Here is an 18760-nt window from a genome sequence, read left to right on the forward strand (position 1 = left end):
TTGACAGGAAGTACCAAGCAATAATAACAGCAACAATAGTACAAGTGTGTGTGTTAGGGAAGTGTGAGAGACAGTGAGCACACTGTCACTTTAAGTCCCCCGCCCCCGTCCCTGTTCGGCCTGGATCCCTCCCTCCCCCCCGCTGACTCACGTTGAAGTTTCACACCTCCTGTCCTGGCCCCCGCCAGAGACCAAGCGGCGCAGACAGGCAGGGTCCAGGGAGGGACTCAGCTCTGGGCGGCGTTGGGCCAGGCCACCGCGCCGCCAGTGACCGGCCGTGCTGCTCTGGGCTCCCCGGGGCTGGGGTGGCAGAGTCGGAGGCTGGAGCCCTCGGCCAGCTGGCTGAGGAGCAAGTGAGGGAGGAGTTGGAGTTGGGGAGAAGCCCGCTGGCCCAGTGCCGGGGAGGGGCTAGAGAAGAGAGAATTCTAGCCGCGGCCAGCGACGGGAAAGGTGCCCCAAATTCTTGGGTGCCCTACGCAGCCATGTATGCTACATATGCCTAAGTACGGCCCTGGTTGCTTTCCTTCTTCACAACCCTCCCCAAAACTCCCTTCTTTCCCCGAGCCTTACTTCATTGGCCTCCACTCCAGCACTCCTGCTCTCTCCCTGGACTTCGTTCACTATTTAATATGGGGCACAATTTCCAATATGGGTGTCTAATATTAGATTCCTAAAACTGTATTTAGGCACCTTGTTCAGTGGCCTGATTTTCAAAAAGGGCTGTTTACTTTAGTGGGAGCTGCTGGGTGCTCAGCACTCTTGAAAATCAGATCTCTAAGGTAGGTGCCTCAACAGGGATTTAGGCTTCTAACGTTAGATGTTAACGTTTAAGAAATCATGGTCTCAGAATGCTATAAACAAATGTACTCTGTAGCAAGAGCGGTGGAAGCTTCCTAAAAGTAGGGGGGCCACTGTTGCCCACCCCTGCACTGCCTCTTCCCCTGAGGCCCCGCCCCAACACTGCCTCTTCCCCGCACCCCAAGGCCCCACCGCCTGCTCACTCCTCTCCACCCCCTCCCCCATCACCCGCCCTTACGACAGGTAAAAATTGGTGGGGACATGGCCCCCTGGCTCCCCTGTTCCATCGTCCCTGCTCTGTAATATCTAAAATATAGATCAAATGGTGGGGGGGGGGAGAAAACTGCCAGAGAAAAATGTTGTTTTCAAGCTTATACTTATTTTTTATATTTCACTGTGTCCCTTTAATATATCAGAGGACAGCCCTGCAAACCTTTATTCATTCGAGTAATCGATTGACTTCACTGGGAGAATGGCCTTCCTGTGTCATCAAGGGTTGGTTTGCAAATTTAGGCTCTTAATTTATACAAGAAGTTAATATTAAGCCTGGAGAGTTATCGACTGTATAACAGCTAAAAACAGATGGATAATAGGCATTTTAAAAACTAATCTATTGGCTATATTAAAAATACCATATATTTATGCTCCAAAAGGAACGTAGCAGTCGAGCAAGATCCTAGGTGCAATCCAATTATAGCATTTATGTGTTAGTTTGTGGCTTACTATACATTTAAAATCTGTGAGAAATTAAACTATGAAAGTCAAGGTTTATAATGTAAACACAACCTCGGCCTTAACAGTGCTAATGGCCTGTAATGGAAAAGCTGACAGAACGTTCACTTTAATTGTGGTTTATAATGAAGAAAGTGATACAGCCATATAAACCTAGCAGGGCAAGTGTTGCCATTTATAACATGAATAAGGAATACTAATGTATTTCGGGAGTGGAGGTATAGTTTGCATTTCATTCTACATGGTTGGTTTTGGTTACTTACTTAGAAATATTTCTTTTAAGCTGGTGTTTCTCGTGCCAGTTCTCAGCTCAAAGATAATTTAAAAAAAAAAAAAGCAAGTTCAATAAAAGCCACTCAGTCCACCCTTTGTGCTTTGTAAGTTTTTTCTTAGTTTTATGAAGTGTACTTAATATTGTAATACTTCTCCATGGCAACTGTTATGTCATGTGGCTGACATGGGTCATAGTAGGACCGATGGAATCCCAGATACAATACACCTCAGGTGGTTCAGGATAACTGGCAATGGTGCTAGAACAAGAAGAACCAAGCCTGACTTAAACTGCGATCTTGGCATTTGCAGTCACTGTGACAGATATTGCAACTTACTGCAGTACCTGTGTATTAAATTTATGAAGGGTTTATGTATGAATATGTTCTTCTCCATGGAGGAGGGTTACCACAGCTCCTCCAGGAACTAAAAACATTGGGGGAGTGATCAAGGCGAGTCACTGAGACTAAACAACTCTAGGGAGGTACCACCCCGGGACTGTTTTGCATACACTGGTTCAAAGTGGGTTTTCCAGAGGCTCAAAGAAAGAGCTCTTGGTATAAAAAGGCTGAGTTTGAAGTGACACAGGGCCGTCTTTCTGAACCAGCAAACCAACGTTCACATTTGTCCAAGGGGACCAATCCTGCTGAAGGATTGGAAGTACTTTGGCCCCATAAGACTGCTTGTTATTCTTGATATGTTTAGTGTGGGTTTAAATCTGTTCATTTTTTTTATACATTTTTCTCTGTAAAACTTTTTCCGTAAGAATAAATGTCCCTGCTTAGAAAGAACTGTTTGGATTACTGGTAAATCACACCTGTCGTAGTCCTCGGAGTGAAAGCAGAGCCCACCCACAGGCTGTAAGCAGACTGGCTTGCTGGGGATCATGCAGTGTAAGGCAAGGGTCTGTGCAGCCTTAAAACTTCTGATCAGAAAGGAGTGGGACAAGGGTCCCTACCCCGAGACAGGTTACGGCAGGAGTTCTGAAAGCTGAGTGGGCACTCTGGAGTGGACTGTGGTGTAGGTCCCGTGAAACTGTGACAGTCGCCATTTAGGGAGAAAACATTTTTTTTTTAACTTTTGATGTGGGATTACTGAGTAACAGTAAACATGTAACACCACAATGCCATGTTTACAGAATCACTTTTCAAAGTACAGCTGTGCTTTAGCATTAAGGCTACTGCATCCTCAACTCAAGGTATTGAGCTGTTGTTTGTTGCCCTTTGCAGTGAATTTAGAAAAGTGTCAGTCTAAATTTTTTGTTTTGTTTTTTTTGTTTGTGGGTTATTTGGTTGGTTGGTTGGTTTTTTGTCACCAGTTTAACATTAGTTATCAGTTTTTGACTAGAACTCGCTAGCTGTGGTAGCTGTGATATACATTATCAGGAAGATTATTTGGAGTGGAAGTCATTCACACATGTACTTAATTTTAGGAGGCTTGAATCTCTTGCTCTAACACATCTTAACTAAATGGTCAGTATGGTGCTTTGGCGAATACCACCTTCCTGTGGTAAAGCAGTACTGGAATTTCTGTCAGGCTCCCTACAAAGAGAAAACACTTCAGAGTATCTGTATTTCAGGCTTACTAGTGTTAGTGCTCTTCAAATGACTCATGATTCTTAATAGGGCAGTATGCTTAGTTAGTCCAGTTGTAAACAAAATATCTTAAAATCTTGGTATCTTGAAACTACTGTCCTCTGCACTCTAGAGCAGTAGATAGATGTATCCCACCACTCTGGCTTACTTTGTTTCTGGATGGTTGCCCTCTCGGGAGGCAACAAGAGCCCCCCTAGAATCTCTAGAATCCGAGAGGGGTTGGGCTAAATTATAAGTTGTTGTTGTTAAAGTGAAATCTTCTTGTCTCGCAGGCAGTTAGAGCGAGTATCCAAACCATCATGTAAACAACAAACAAGATTTCAGAGAATAGGCCATAGCATTGACAGGATCAGTTTGAAACTAAATATCTGGAGCCTAATCCTTTTTTTAAAAAATTCACCAAAAGAAATAAATGTACATGCATCATATATCAGTGCACTTGTAAAGGACAATCTGCTTCCTCATAGTAACTCCCCTGTTCCCCAACCCTCATATCTCAGTAGGAGCTCCAGGAAAAATCTCGCAAAAATGTTTGAGTAAATGGTGGGAATGCTCTCATACCAGTGCATCCACGTCTGGCTCTGTTGAATTTTTGCTCTTTGGAGAGGAGCGCTCAGGTACAGCCTCCATCCTTTTTTTAAGAAAGATTTTTAAGAGCACAGCGTAGAGTTAGATCAGGAGATGTAATAACATTAATCTCCAGAAAGAGATAGAAAGGCAATTTGTCCTGTGTCTAGCATAATTTCTGGCTGCATAAAGGACCAAGTTATTGACTAGTCAGCAGGATTAAGAGTGGGTGCTGTGGAATAACACACAGAAAGTCATTGAATAATCCTCCAGTAACCTGAGCCCCATATATTAAATCCAAGGACAGCTCCACCAATGGTGGGCCCACTTAGTGACATCCCCCACTTCTTGCATTTTAAACATACTGGACTAGGTCTGGCTGCAAACCTGCTACAGTGAGGGTGGTGGTAGTATTTGTATCATGCCTAAGGGCACAAAATGAGGATCAAGGCAGCATTACGCTATGTACTGTGCAGACATGCAGGAAAGACAGTCTGTCCCAAAGAGCTTGCAATGTGGATATGACAAGACCTGAATGGGCGGATAAGATTTTAAAAAAAGAGGGGTGAGGAGGACAACAGCTACAATGAAATGTAGTCTAGGCATTAATTTATATTGAGTCCCCTGTACAGTTGCTTCAGAAATTTTATAACAACACAACAGGGTTTTATTCCATCTCTTCTATATATTTGACTGTTTAATTCTTTATATGGAGGATGTAATAAGAATTTTACTGATCTCAACAGTGGCTAAGATTTCTTCCACAGGACAGCAAGATAATTCTATTTAAGGTTCACAAATTTGTGCATTAATATATGTTGAAGCACTAAGTTAGTATGGGAGTAGTTTAAAGTATACCAGAGGTTGGTGAATAAACCTCTCTCACTGAAACCACCAAAAATGCACTTAATTGATGCATTTCATCACTTAGAAAATAGGGCTGGCCAGGTTTGAGAGAAACCTGTAGTTATAAATTATGCATCCCTGTTGATATTCTCATTTCCTCCCTTCTTTAAATCACAGTGGGAAAGAGTCAGACTTGACGTACAAGTTACATTAGTCTCTTCAAGCCCATAAAGGGGCCCTGAATAAATGATATATAAGTGAATAGGCTTGTGGATATGACAAGAAAAGCAATTTAGATAATCAGTCCTGGAGAAGCTAACCTCTCTTTGATTAACATTGATCTGGGGTTCTCAATTTTTTTCCATACTCAGACCCCTCTGAGTCTGCCTCATGTCTAGTCTGGATCAAAATTGGACCCCAGCCCATTTAGCAATATGGGAAGGGCAGGCTGGAGACCTTGTGACCACCAAGTGGCGACCCCTCACATAGAGAGACACTGCCCCAACTCATCCAGCCAGTGCCTTATGAAGCAAAGCTGAAGTTCAAAGCTACATTAGTGAATGTTCTATTAATGATGGGAATTCTAAATATGCAGAAGAGAAGGAAAGATGAAAAGGGGTGGGTAATGAATGAGATATCAGAGAGAGAGATGAAATGGAGGAAAGGATAGGGGAAACACAGAAATGTAGAAGAAGTGTTAGAGAAGGGAGACGGAAAGGGATCTCTTTCTCTTTCCTTCTTTTGTAGACTAAATAAAGGAGAAGCAATTTCTCCTTCTGTTCTTACCCAGTAATTTCTCTGGACTCTCCCAGTTCTTCCCCCATGTGTCTCTGACTTTGTGTTGGTAACCCTAATACAGCATTATTACAGTCATGTGTTTAATATTAAAATATACTGCAGAAATTATTGTAGCATTTATCCACTAAAAGCCCATTTTATTGGTTTGTTTACCTCAATCAAGCATATTTCATATGAATTCAGTGGAAACATTAGGTTGAGTCTGTGCATAATTTGTGTTCCATCTGGGAGGAGATGTACCCATTTAGTAGAAAGGTCTACTGCTGAAAGACCTGCTTTCAGGTTCGTGTCTGTGTGTGTGTGTCTGTGTGTGTGTGTGTGTGTGTGTGTGTGACGGGGGGAAGGGAGGTTGTTGGTGTTTGTGAAATCTTGAATTTACGATGAGCAACAATAACAATCAGGTATTTATCCCGTGGCCTAAATCCTGTTTCAGGATGATAACATAAATATGAATGCAGGTGATCTGGTGTATGTCAGTCTGAGAACTCATTTAATCTATAATATAATATAAACCAGCAACCTCAGCAGGATGGATTAAAAAGGTGATAAACATTGTAGTCTAGAAAAGTTTGGAATGGGATTGGGATGGACAGAGGATATTAAATGTGTTATGGTTAAGCATTACACCTAATCTGTGTCTTTTTTTTTTCCCCCCCTCCCCACAATATTATTCAGAGTTAGTAATGTTGCTGGAATGGTGGTCAGGCACAGAATGCACTTTATTCTCAGACCAGGCCACAGTGGATACATTTGGAAAAGAACATGTGATCATCATCTTGAATCACAACTTTGAAATTGACTTCTTGTGTGGTTGGACTATGACTGAACGCTTTGGAGTGTTGGGGGTGAGTGATTCTGTGAACTTTCCCTTCATCTTGATTTAATATAAAACTCCTGTGTTTGTTTTTTTCTTTGTGATGGGATTTTCAAAAAAACTCCATTGACTTTAGTTTGGTCAGAGCTAGGCCAGTGCTGAGCACTTTTGAAAATCCCAACCTTAGTGCTTTTGTTTAGGTCTGACATATATAAATAATCAAATGTCATTGGGCGGTGTTTCTTCCAGAGTTCCAAAGTTCTTGCTAAGAAAGAACTGTTGTATGTGCCCTTGATTGGTTGGACATGGTACTTCCTTGAGATCGTTTTCTGCAAAAGGAAATGGGAAGAAGACAGAGATACAGTTATTGAGGGATTAAAACGTTTGTCTGATTATCCTGAATATATGTGGGTAAGTGTCTGATCCTTTATAAATAGTGTCTCCTCTGCTTAGAGTGCAGTGATGAAGATTATATTTGTGTGGTGTGTCAGCTTCATACTTAAGAGCGCCGCCTTCTTCCTGTGATTACATTTGAAGCGTATAGCTATATGCCTTGTTGCAAGTGACTTCATTGCACACTAACCAGGCTTCTGATCTGTTATTGGATAGGAATGCCATTTTGAAAATTGTTGGTAAATGTGCATAAGTATTTCTCAAAGTATTTAGCAGTAGAAACCTAAGCTTGTATGTCTCAAAACATACAATTTTTCCCCCCTTCTAAAAGGATAAAAGGACTTTCCATAACTCTTTTTACCCAAAAAATACATTATTCAAGTTTTACTACTGAACTTGTGAATCTAGGCTACATTTTCCAGGCTAAACTAAACATATTATTTTAAAAAATGGTTTTTTTTTCTCTTCAGGAACCTGCAGGGGGGCAATGGGAAGAGAGATTTGCAAAGGTTGCAGATTACAATGGAAAGTTTTTGCATCAGTGCATTCTCTTTCCTCTGTGAAATTGTACAGGCATTTGAGAAACTTGCAAGAATATACAGATGTCTCCAATTGCCTTTGAAGTGTACATCTCCTTTATATATATGCATCCAACAGTTCATTAAGCTCAGTTTTGTGGGGTATATTACAATAATACAACATCATAATTAAACCAGAAAAAAAATTATATTCTGAAAGATACCTTCATGGCTTCACATTTTTGAGCTAATGTATCCATGACTCCTCACCACCAAGAATTTAACTTGATTTGAGTCTATTTAAAAATAAGTTCCATCAGGCTTGAGAACGTGTGCAATGCATTTCAGTCTCCAAATGCAAGCTAAAAGGTTCGTATTGTAAATTCCTTCATGGGCCCAAACCTTATCTCCAATAGTACCAGGCACCACTATAAGAGGTGCTGAAAAGATTTTGGCTCCACATAGCACCTCTCATACCCAATATGTTCCACAATGTTTTACAAAGTGATTAAACTAGCAATCCAGTGGCTGTGTGATCAGATAAAGTTCACAAACAGTGCTGGACAGAAAAGATTTTCAGAGAAGGGAAAAGTTGTTCAGGACAACAGCATTCTCTCCGGCTCCAGCATAATTGTTACTGAAGATTATCTTTTATAGGTGGAGCTAATAGTTTGCATTATAAGCCCCTGTTGTCAGTTTCCTATGCTTTGACCATCTGGGCTATGCTTGCTCTCTGCCTCAGACTGAATATTTTTGGAATGTTTTAATGAAAATGGGTGTTGCTTCTGCAAATGAGGCTAGTGAAACAGAGGTAGTTTTTGCCAGTGATAACAAAACAGTAAAATTAAATAAAACTGCCTCTTTCAAGAGCTCTATTGCCTCCATTTTGCAGTAGTAACTTGAAATCTGAAAGGGAGATAGTCTTGGGGTCCGTGAGATGTGTTATGTATTCCCTGTGAAATCCACCCAGATTTGATAGAGTTATTATAAACACTCTTAAAATCAACATTTGTACATACTCAGTAAAGCCTGCGAGAAGCTTGCTGGTAAAATCTTTGAACATTCCATCTTCAAAGAGCATGCTTCCACCTCTGTTAAGCCTCCTAAATGGCAGACAGAGAGCTAGAGCTCCAGACAAGGGGTACAGCAATAGCAGCTACATCTCTCCCCTTTGGCTTTGGGAAAGGTGCTCTTGTTTGGGAGCTATGAGGAAATTGAGCTCTAGTCTCAGCTCCTCTACTAACCAGTGTTGATTATGTGCCTTTCAGAGTCCTTATGATTGTGCAAGGCCTCATATCCTTTAAGAAGTAGGCAAATATCATTGAGAAACTTCACAAATAAAGCAACTGCTGAGAAGTTGCACAAAGTCACTTCTGGCAGACTTTGGAATTGATATTAGGTTTCTAATATGGCACATCTCATCTTTTTAGCCACACACTCATTCAGAATGAATGTGCCAGATCTATGTGCTTGGCTATGCTCTCTGTAATCACTCGACCACACTCCGAGCAAGAAATAGAAATCAGAATTACTGTCTGCCCCCCGCCCCCCAGCCAGAAATGGAAACCAGCGTTCTTGTTTCCCAACATTTCTCCACTGTCAATAAATAACTGAGTAAGCCACAGGCAAAGTATGTCTCATGTCGCCTTCTAATGGCTGGCCCACATAGAAGATAACAGCCTCCTACTGCTACCACTTATTCTTTTAGCTCAAGTGATAGGTGTCTCGGCTGTCCAGCTAAAGGTCCTGGATTCCAACCATGCTGATGGTTCAGAAGGTCATTATGGCTCCAGGTGATGGAATTTCTTAGAGGGTTCAGTTTCTTTTCAAAAAGCAGAGGAAATTGTATACAAAAATTTACATTAAAATAACTTTTAGGTTGCACAATCAAGCACTCAAAAGTTAGGAAATGCCAGAATTAAGGTTGTCTGTGCAATCTTCACTGGGTCTCCTTGTGTGTTTGCATTGTGATAGTCTTTAATTACATAATCACATAGTATTTGTTCTACAGTACTTCTGCCTGATTCAGTGCACAGGATGGACAGTGAAGGAGGCAGAGAGTTGCGAGAAGAGAAGTTATTATGTTTAAGATGCTGGACTGAAACCCAAGAGAGCTGGGTTCTTCTATTCCGGGCACTGCCACAGATATCCCACATGATGTTTGACAAAGACTTTCATAATGCATAACCATAATGGTGTTGAATTAATGTTGATTAATAACATCCATTCTGGCATTTCCTAACTTTGGAGTACTTGACTTTGCAACCTTAACATTCATTTAATGCAGCTTTTTTTGTATGTAATATTTATATATACTAAAGAGAAAGGTAGAGAGACAACAGCACTGTTACATAACAGATGTACAGTGACTATAGCAAAATTGAGAGATTGTCTTGGTTTCCCCATTTTTAGCAGGACTTACTTTTGAAGCACATTGTGAACTACAGCAACTAAACATAATTTACTGCTATTATAAGTAGAATCAAATTCCCCTTTTTGGCTTTTATATGATGCAGAGATTTGTGTGCACACAAGTTAGGAATGCAGCAGTGCCATGGAGCTAAAATGAGGCTAAGAAAAGTGGGGAAATAGGTTACAGCCACTCAGAATGGCCAAGAATCCAGAGTTCACCCCTGTGGCGCCCAGAATATGTGCCTGGTGTTGTCTATTCCTATTAGTCTTGCTCCTGGTTTCATTTCTAAGAGGGGAAGGTGTGGGGTTGGCGGCCTGGGAGCCACAGATCTGTCTTCTCTGTATTGTCTTTTTTTTTTTTTTTTTTTAAGGCGTGTAGTGGAGAGTTTCAGTCTTTGTCAATAGGTGCCTGGAGTGCAGTCAAATAGGTGATGTAAGGGTGAGTCCATCCAGTCTCCCCTCCAAAAGGAAAATACTTAGATACTTTGGGATAATATATTTGCTTCCAAATGGGCACATATGTCTTTGAATAGCTTTTCTCACTTGCACTATCAGCCCCTCACTTGCTATGACTTTTCAGGATTTTTTTTCTGTAATGCTCTTTCAGTTGTAGTATTAACCTTTTAGACCCTTATGACCTTAAATTTAGTACCAGTACTTTCAAAACTTTACTTTTACATTAACTGGATCAAAATCTGCTTTTCTCTACACAAGTGCACCTTCCACTGGCTTTAGCGAGATTTGCATAGCAAGATAGGAGGTATGGCAAAAGACCACCGTGGCTTAACCAGGAGGTTTTCAATGATTTGAAACTCAAAAAAGAGTCCTACAAAAAGGTGGAGACTAGGTCAAATTACAGAAGATGAATATAGACAAATACAAGTATGTAGGGACAAAATGAGAAAGACCAAGGCACAAAACGAGATTAAACTAGCTAGAGACAGAAAGGGTAACAAGAAAACGTTCTACAAATACATTAGAAGCAAGAGGAAGACCAAGGACAGGGTACATCCGTTATTCAATAAGTGGGGGGGAAACAATAACAGAAAATGTGGAAATGGCAGAAGTGCTAAATTACTTTTTTGTTTCAGTTTTCACCAAAAAGGTTAGTAGCAATTGGACGTCTAACATAGTGAATGACAGTGAAAATGAGGTAGGATCAGAGGCCAAAATACGGAAAGAAAAAGTTAAAAATTACGTAGACAAGTTACATGCCTTCAAGTCACCAGGGCCTGATGAGATACATCCAAGAATACTCAAGGAGCTGACTGGGGAGATATCTGAACCATTAGTGATTATCTTTGAAAGACAGGAGAGATTCCAGAGGACTGAAAAAGGGCAAATATAGTGCCCATCTATAAAAAGGGAAATAAGGACAACCCAGGGGAATTACAGACCAGTCAGCTTAACTTCAGTTCCCGGACAGATAATGGAGCAAATAATTAAGCAATCAATTTACAAACACCTAGAAGATAAGGTGATAAGTAACAGTCAACATGGATTTGTCAAGAACAAATTATGTGAAACCAACCTAATAGCTTTCTTTGACAGGTTAACAAGCCTTGTGGAAAATGAGGGGAGCAGTAGATATTGTATATCTTGACTTTAGTAAGGCTTTTGCTACTATCTCACATGGCCTTCTCATAAACAAATGAGGGAAATACAACCTAGATGGAGCTACTATAAGATGTGTGCATAAACGTTTGGAAAATCATTCCTAGAGAATAGTTAGCAGTGGTTTACAGTCCAGCTGGAAGGGCACATCAAGTGGGGTCCCGCAGGGATCGGTTCTGGTTCTATCCAATATCTTCATCAATGATTTAGATAATGGCATAGAGAGTACACTTACAAAGTTTGTGGACAATGCCAAGCTGGGAGTGGTTGCAAGTGCTTTGGAGGCTATGTTTAAAATTCAAAATGATCTGGACAAATTGGAGAAATGGTCTGAAGTAAATAGGATGAAATTCAATAAGGACAAATGCAAAGTACTTCACTTAGGAAGGAACAATCAGTTTCACACATACAAAATGGGAAATGACTGACTAGGAAGGAGTATGGGATCTAGGGGTCATAGTGGATCACAAACTAAATATGAGTGAACAGTGTAACACTGTTGGGGAAAAAAAGGAAACATCATTCTCTGATGTAGTAGCAGGAGTGTTGTAAGCAAGACACAAGAAGTAATTCTTCCGCTCAACTCTGTACTGATTAGGCCTCAACTGGAGTATTGTGTCCAGTTCTGGGTGCCAATTTTCAGGAAAGATGTGGACAAATTTGAGAAAATCCAGAGAACAGCAACAAAAATAATTAAATATCTAGAAAATATGACCTATAAGGCAAGATTGCAAAAAATTGGGTTTGTTTATTCTGGAGAAGAGAAGACTGAGAGGGGACATAACAGTTTTCAAGTGCATGAAAGGTTGTTACAAGGAGGAGGGTGAAAAATTGTTCTCCTTAACCTCTGAGGACAGCACAAGAAGCAATGGGCTTAAATTGCAGCAAGGGCGGTTTAGGTTGGACATTAGGGAAAACTTCCTAACTGTCAGGTTAAGCACTGGAATTAGTTTCCCAGGGAGGTTGTAGAATATCCATCGTTGGAGATTTTTAAGAGCAGGTTAGACAAACACCTGTCACGGATGGTCTAGATTGTACTTAGTCCTGCCATGAATGCATGGGACTGGACTAGATGACCTCTCAAGGTCCCTTCCTGTCCTATCATCATTCTGTGATCTACATCTTTGTGGTAGAGAAGAGAATTTCCTTATTTTACTTGTTTCTTGTAGCTGAGCTGGAACTTGAAGCTGAAGTCATGTTCATGTATTTTTGAGTATTCCTGTGACTTTTAAAGGAAGAAATGTTTCAGCTGGAATTGGGGGAGGAGGGCATGTGTATGTATGTGTATATGTATAACCTATTTGCTTGATTAGAAAATAAATACATGAACTGATATCTAAAAAGGTGCTTTAAATTTAGTTGCATCTCTGAATATTTGCATGTGTGTTCCACTTTCTTTGAGACCAGGCTCTAATTAGCTGTCTTCTGAAAGCGGATACTGTACAGCAAACTGCTGATTGTAATTCTCAAATAATATGATCTATTATATTCAATTATGCCACTGAAGAGTTGTAGGATGGCTCTGATGCATGATAGCTCCAGATCTGCACTACACAATAATTTCTTCTTAAGAAAAACCCTTGGTTTTCCTCTTGTTTTGTATGCTAGTTTCTCCTGTATTGTGAAGGAACTCGTTTTACAGAAACCAAGCATCGTATCAGCATGGAGGTGGCTGAATCCAAAGGGTTGCCTAAATTGAAATATCATCTGTTGCCCAGAACCAAAGGTTTCACCACTGCTGTCCAGTGTCTCAGGGGAACAGGTATGGGTGAGCTGTTTGTTCTAAACCTTACTAGTAATGTGTGTTATTATGTATCATAGTTCAGTATATTCATTGCACATGGTGAGTAGGTGATAATACAGACTCAGTATGGCCCTTGGATGACATCAAGATTAAGCTGAAGCAGTAGACTCCATTTTCTAAACAATCTTTAAAATGTATTAATTTGTTCTAGTTTTAATTTGCAAAAATGAATACTTTCCATCTTTAAAGTGGCAATATACAAACATTGCATAATTAGTCAGCTCTCACTCCACTCCTGTGAGGTGTATGCATGTACTCTGCCAGAGCTTAGATCGTTAAGGAGGACATCTGGGTAAATAAAACCGATGGGTTTTGAAATGTTTTGCCAGCAGGTCTTATTAAATCAATGATTGCATCAGGGTTTGTTTCTTTTTAAAGCTTGAACAGCAGCAACCTTGATGCTTTGGATGCTGAGGTTAACAGCTATATTATCTTTCTTTTGACAGTTTCAGCAGTGTACGATGTAACGCTAAACTTCAGAGGAAACAAGAACCCATCTTTATTAGGAATCCTTTATGGAAAGAAATATGAAGCAGATATGTGTGTAAGGTGAGCATATAATGATGGAAGTGAGACGTACAAGGTTTGTGTTTGGATGCTGTGTCCCCAAAACTGGTAGGAAAATGTCATGCGTCACTGCATCCCTTGAGGACGTTCCTTTGCAAGCCCCGAGGATCTTCCCATTTCCCTATCATTCAAACTAGTCTCACTTACAAGAGCCCATGTCACGGACATCACCTGTCAGGCCAGAAGGAGACTAGGTGGAACTTTCAAGAGTGGGCATGACTACGCCTATAACCCGGCATTCACCTGCACCCTCCAGAATCAGGAAAATGAAACTAATCATGCCCTCTATGCAATTTGGTGTTAAACTTCTGCCCAAAATGAGCAGTCTCTCATAATGGATTGTGTAGATCTGCATAGTATAATCATTCCTCTCTTTTCTTCCATGACTTTGATTAGTACTGAATTCACAATGTTAATCTTGAATGAATCCACACCGAAAAATTGTAAGACAAAAACACCCTATCAACACTTTTCACAAAAGGATCACGCCTTTTGGACATGATCCTATATCCTTAGTCCTGGTCCTCAAGGAAATCTGCACATCACCTTCAAAGGATGAGCCTGGGAACTTAAATTCGTAACTCTGCTAGACACTAAAAACCATGGATGCAACAGACATGTTGGTTATTTTATGGCCCATTACAACAATTTGTAACACATCCTGCTGCCTACTAATCCTCCATTGTCCTACGACTGCAGACTTACTGATTGCCCACTTCATTTTAAGTAGCCTCCTACAAGAAGGTGAACCCCTTACACTTAACAATCTGTCCCTCTTTGTATTTAGCTTAGACTCTCTAGTTTCCTTGTCCAGACCCAAAGAAGAGCTTGTCCCTTCCAACAACAGAAGTTGGCTCAATTAAAGATATTGCCTCACCCACCTTGTCTTTCTCATATCCTGGGACCAATGGCTACAACAACGCTGCAAATATTTTAAATATTAACATTGTTAATTGTCATCTTTAGCATCTGAGTTAGCACCCATTGAAATAAATCAAGTCAGTCAGTCCTCACAACTATTATTTCAGGCCCTCTGCTAACTTGACAGGTGTCTCTGTGTCTGTTACCTTCAGCTTTGAAGGTTTTCTTCGCAGCTGAAACAATTTAAGACTGCCTTTTATTTAAAAAACTGAAAGTTGAGAAACTGAACAACAACTGAGAGGTCTGTCCACTCCCTTCCCCACCTCTTGTCCTTGTGTTCCCTACGCTTTGTGAAACACTACCTTACTCTGATAGAGAGATTGCTGTTGAATAACCAGAGGTATTTCTTTTTCTCCCCTGGGTGTTGGGCACTGCCGTGGAGTGTGCTGCCACCAAGCTACTGGCCAAGCTTATTCTTCTTTTTGATACAAGTGGTTGTGTGTTGTATTGAATCTTATTGGAGAGAACTTCTTGGTAGTCTCACCCAGACCTTCAACACTGTGAGGTAGCAGCAGCAATTTTGCAAAATGTAGCGCAAGAGCTGCCAGCCTAGAAGCAGGTGAAACACGAGCTGTAGTTGGGGAGGAACTTCCATTCCAATCCTGTTCTCAGGTGCTTATGTAACTTCCCCAAAAATTACTCTCTTAGCTGAAATTCCCATGCTTCTTGAGAGCCCAGAGTTGAGAGGGACTGGAAACCTGGTACAATTCCATTTGACCATTTTGGGAATTATCCAGGGATGGAGAAAGGAAAGGCATGCATTCAGAAATGCCTTCAGGAAATTTTCCAGAAATCTTTTGCAGTTGGATAACTCAAAGTGGTTTCACTTTAACTCTTCTCGCTTGCCACATACATATTCCCAATGAGGAGCACGTGCTTTGCTAAGTGGAGAAACAAGTTACAAAACTAATAATAGTGCACTGCACGTGTGCTGAGTATGATTTCCCTAGACAATTATAAGTGCCACAGCATGGCAAAGTAGATATGAGTAAGTATGCACAAACAAATATCTGGATATTTTTGCACTGAAACAACAGCTTCATCCACTTAATACCTTCTGCTTGCTAAATGAGATGTGAGTTGGTGTGGTTTGGTGGTGCTAAAGGAAAGATGAAAACCAGTGGCTTTCAGCCAACCTTATAGAACAGTCTGTAGTATTAGTGCTAGGTGAGCATACTTGACTAATTGTGCCCAGTTACTAACCTAACTTCTGAATTGTTCAGTCTGCTGTGATTTTAAACATATATATTTATTTGTGGGGTGAATGTGCCTTCTCGAGACACTTGACTGTGCTAGAACCTGCCTTGTTTAAGGTTGCTTGGGGACATGGGAGGTTAATCCCAACTGGAAATACAACTTTTCTGGTGATGGGAACTTCCTACAGTGCTGCAATGAGCAAGTACAAAACTGAATCTAATTTTTCCAGACATTAAACACAAATACAGTATGGTGAGCTCTCACTGGTAGGATGTAGCTAGCATACATTTCCCTCTCACAGGCTCTATGTTTCTGTCCTTTTATTGCAAACTGAACACATGTAGCACCCTTGATGAGCCTGCAGACTTAGCTTAGGTCAAAGAAAGGAAGCCATTTGAGCTCAGGTTTTGAGCATAAGATGTACGTTGTCCTCTGCACGGAGATGAGTGGCCAAGTCTGTTTGCACACTTTGCAGGTCTTCATTCATAATGGATCCAGAGAATTGAAATAATCCTCCTAAATCATCAAAATGGTCTTGCTGTGAGTACCCTCTAGTGGCGATTTCAGTGGAATGATGACTTTGGAAGAGAACTTTCAGCAAATGATGCTTTTTATTAATTGTGCAATCCTTCTTTATAAAGCTATTCTCAAAAACTAAATATTATGTTAGTGATTTAACGGTCTAGAATGTGTTGAACGTGTCTTTCAGAGCACTGGGAAACACTCTTTCCAATATGTATTTTACAGATTATTGTACTTCGTGTATGAACTGCTGACCTGGTCATTGGCCATCTCACTGATATGTTTTTTCCCACCAGTGTCTTTTCTGTTTGCCCAGAGGATCACAGAGTCAGATTAATATCATCCCTCCAAAAGATTCTACATAACTAGGGATGAGTGAACCTTGCAGGTTTCGACTTTGCAAATTGAACCTTGCAAAGAGTCTCTCTACATTGCAAAGCAAGCAGGCTGGCACTGCAGTGGGAAATCATTTGAAAGCTGGAGACTGATTGCTGGAAGGCCAGAGTGATTGAGAGGACAGTAAAATAGGAGGAAAATGAGTAGATTGTCACTAGAAGTGGCATATGAAGAGAAGATGGTTTCAATAGAGCTGGTCACAATTTTCCAAATTTTGATTTTTCAAGCAAAAAAAATGATTTTTTTCACTGTGAAAATGTTTGTGAATAATTTTCCAGTTTGTTGACTGGCTCTAGTCGTCAAAATGTGAACTAGACCTTACTTGAATTCAACCATTGATAACTCCATTGCAGCTGCAGTAATACTTGAATAGAAAATACATGTCTTTCTGAGGGAGACAGAAATTGGTAGGAACAGCTGTATATTCTGCTGTTTCATGAATGCAAATTTCTAAGTGGGAAGTGGAGGTGTGGTTTCTAGTAAAAGCTGTCTGATTCTTATTTGCACTTCATGACTTTGGTAATTCCAAAACTTCTGTCAGTTTTTGCTATATATTGAATTGCAGCTCTTCATTTGAAAAGATTTAAAGTAAAATAAATATCTGGATTTTCTTTTAATACTCTTCTTTTTTTTTTTTAATCTCTTTACTAAATCAGGAGATTTCCTCTTGAAGATATCCCTGTAGATGAAAAGGAAGCTGCAAACTGGCTTCATAAACTGTACCAGGAGAAGGTAAATGGCTTTTTTCTCTTTCAGATCTGTCATAAAGTAACGTTCTAAGGAGCAGCATGTCAAGAGCTGAGCAATGCACACTCAACTCCTGGAGGGAGAGAGGAAATGGGAGCACTATGTGTAACTTGGCAGCTATTCCTTAGATTGATTTAAGAAGTGGTGTTGGCAGGCTTTGAAGGGAGCCCCAGCCATTCCTCCTTGACCACAGAATGGTGGCTGTGGTTTGAAGGGAAATGCTGTGGGTTACTGCACAGACATAGAAGACACCCCACACACACACCGCCACCCTTGGGGGAGACCATACGTAACCTGCTCTCTTTTGCTACGTTCTTCAGGTTTGGGGTATTTTTCATATATTTTTAAATGCTTTTGTTCCACCTATGGATGTTTCTAGGAGCTATAGACACATGATAATTCTAAACCAGACGTGGTCATTCATTTTGGACACGCATAGCAGAGTGAGTCTCTGGACTGCAACTTTTGCAGAGCTAGTCTTTGTTCTCTTCTGCCTATTCCTCTGTCTCTGTCCACTTGCCTGCCGGATCTCTGCTGCCATTTCTGACGTGATGCAGGCAGGTCCATTAGTTTGCTGTCAGAGCACATAGGTAGTGCACTCTCCAGGTGCTCAAAAGTTTTCTTTCAACTCTTTTTCCTAGATGATAAAGTTCTTCACCACAGATTTAATAGAGCTGCAGGGACGGGGAGAGAACTGTACATAAAGTTTGCCCCGTCCTTGTATAGATTGGACTTGTGTACATCTGTTTTGAAATGCATATCTTGATGATTATTTTTTGTGTGCTGTTTCTGGCATGGAAGGTAGAAGAGCACAGAAACCCTGACACTTATGAGCATTTTTCTGCCTTGGTGACCTGTACTGCAATATTTCCAAACCTTCACTTAACTTGTAGGCAGGCAACAAATTGTTCATAAGGTTCTTCTCCCAAGTTTCACTTTTGTTCATTGTAACCGTATTTATTGTAGATCTTAAAAATACTCAAAACAATTGGGGCAAGGAGACTGAGAATTGCTTACAAAGAATATTACTTGTTGTCTGCCCCTCTTGCATTCTGGATGTCGATGTGTCAAACAGATTTAAGAGTCATTTGAAAATTATGAAAATGCTCCATGAAATTTCCCACTTTGGTAGATAAGCGTTGATGCACATTTTTATTTTTTGCTTTTCCATTTGTGTCGCCCTCTTTGCTGTAGAGTAAGTATAGAGTTAAGCAGGAAAAGCAGATAGCACACCATTTCACTTCACTTG

At 40.6% G+C, this 18760-nt stretch overlaps 1 protein-coding gene across 1 annotated transcript in view; it reads left to right on the forward strand.

Moving 5' to 3' along the window:
* Nucleotides 1-18760, forward strand: part of AGPAT3 (1-acylglycerol-3-phosphate O-acyltransferase 3) — a 67042-nt gene that overhangs the window by 38863 nt on the left and 9419 nt on the right. Inside the window, exons 3-7 of the mRNA XM_034753762.1 lie at nt 6282-6451; nt 6670-6831; nt 12966-13119; nt 13608-13710; nt 17421-17496. Coding sequence (XP_034609653.1) covers nt 6282-6451; nt 6670-6831; nt 12966-13119; nt 13608-13710; nt 17421-17496 — 665 coding nt within the window. The remainder of the gene's footprint in view (nt 1-6281; nt 6452-6669; nt 6832-12965; nt 13120-13607; nt 13711-17420; nt 17497-18760) is intronic.

This window comes from Trachemys scripta, chromosome 1 (assembly GCF_013100865.1).
Source record: "Trachemys scripta elegans isolate TJP31775 chromosome 1, CAS_Tse_1.0, whole genome shotgun sequence".
Classification (NCBI taxonomy): Eukaryota; Metazoa; Chordata; order Testudines; family Emydidae; genus Trachemys; species Trachemys scripta.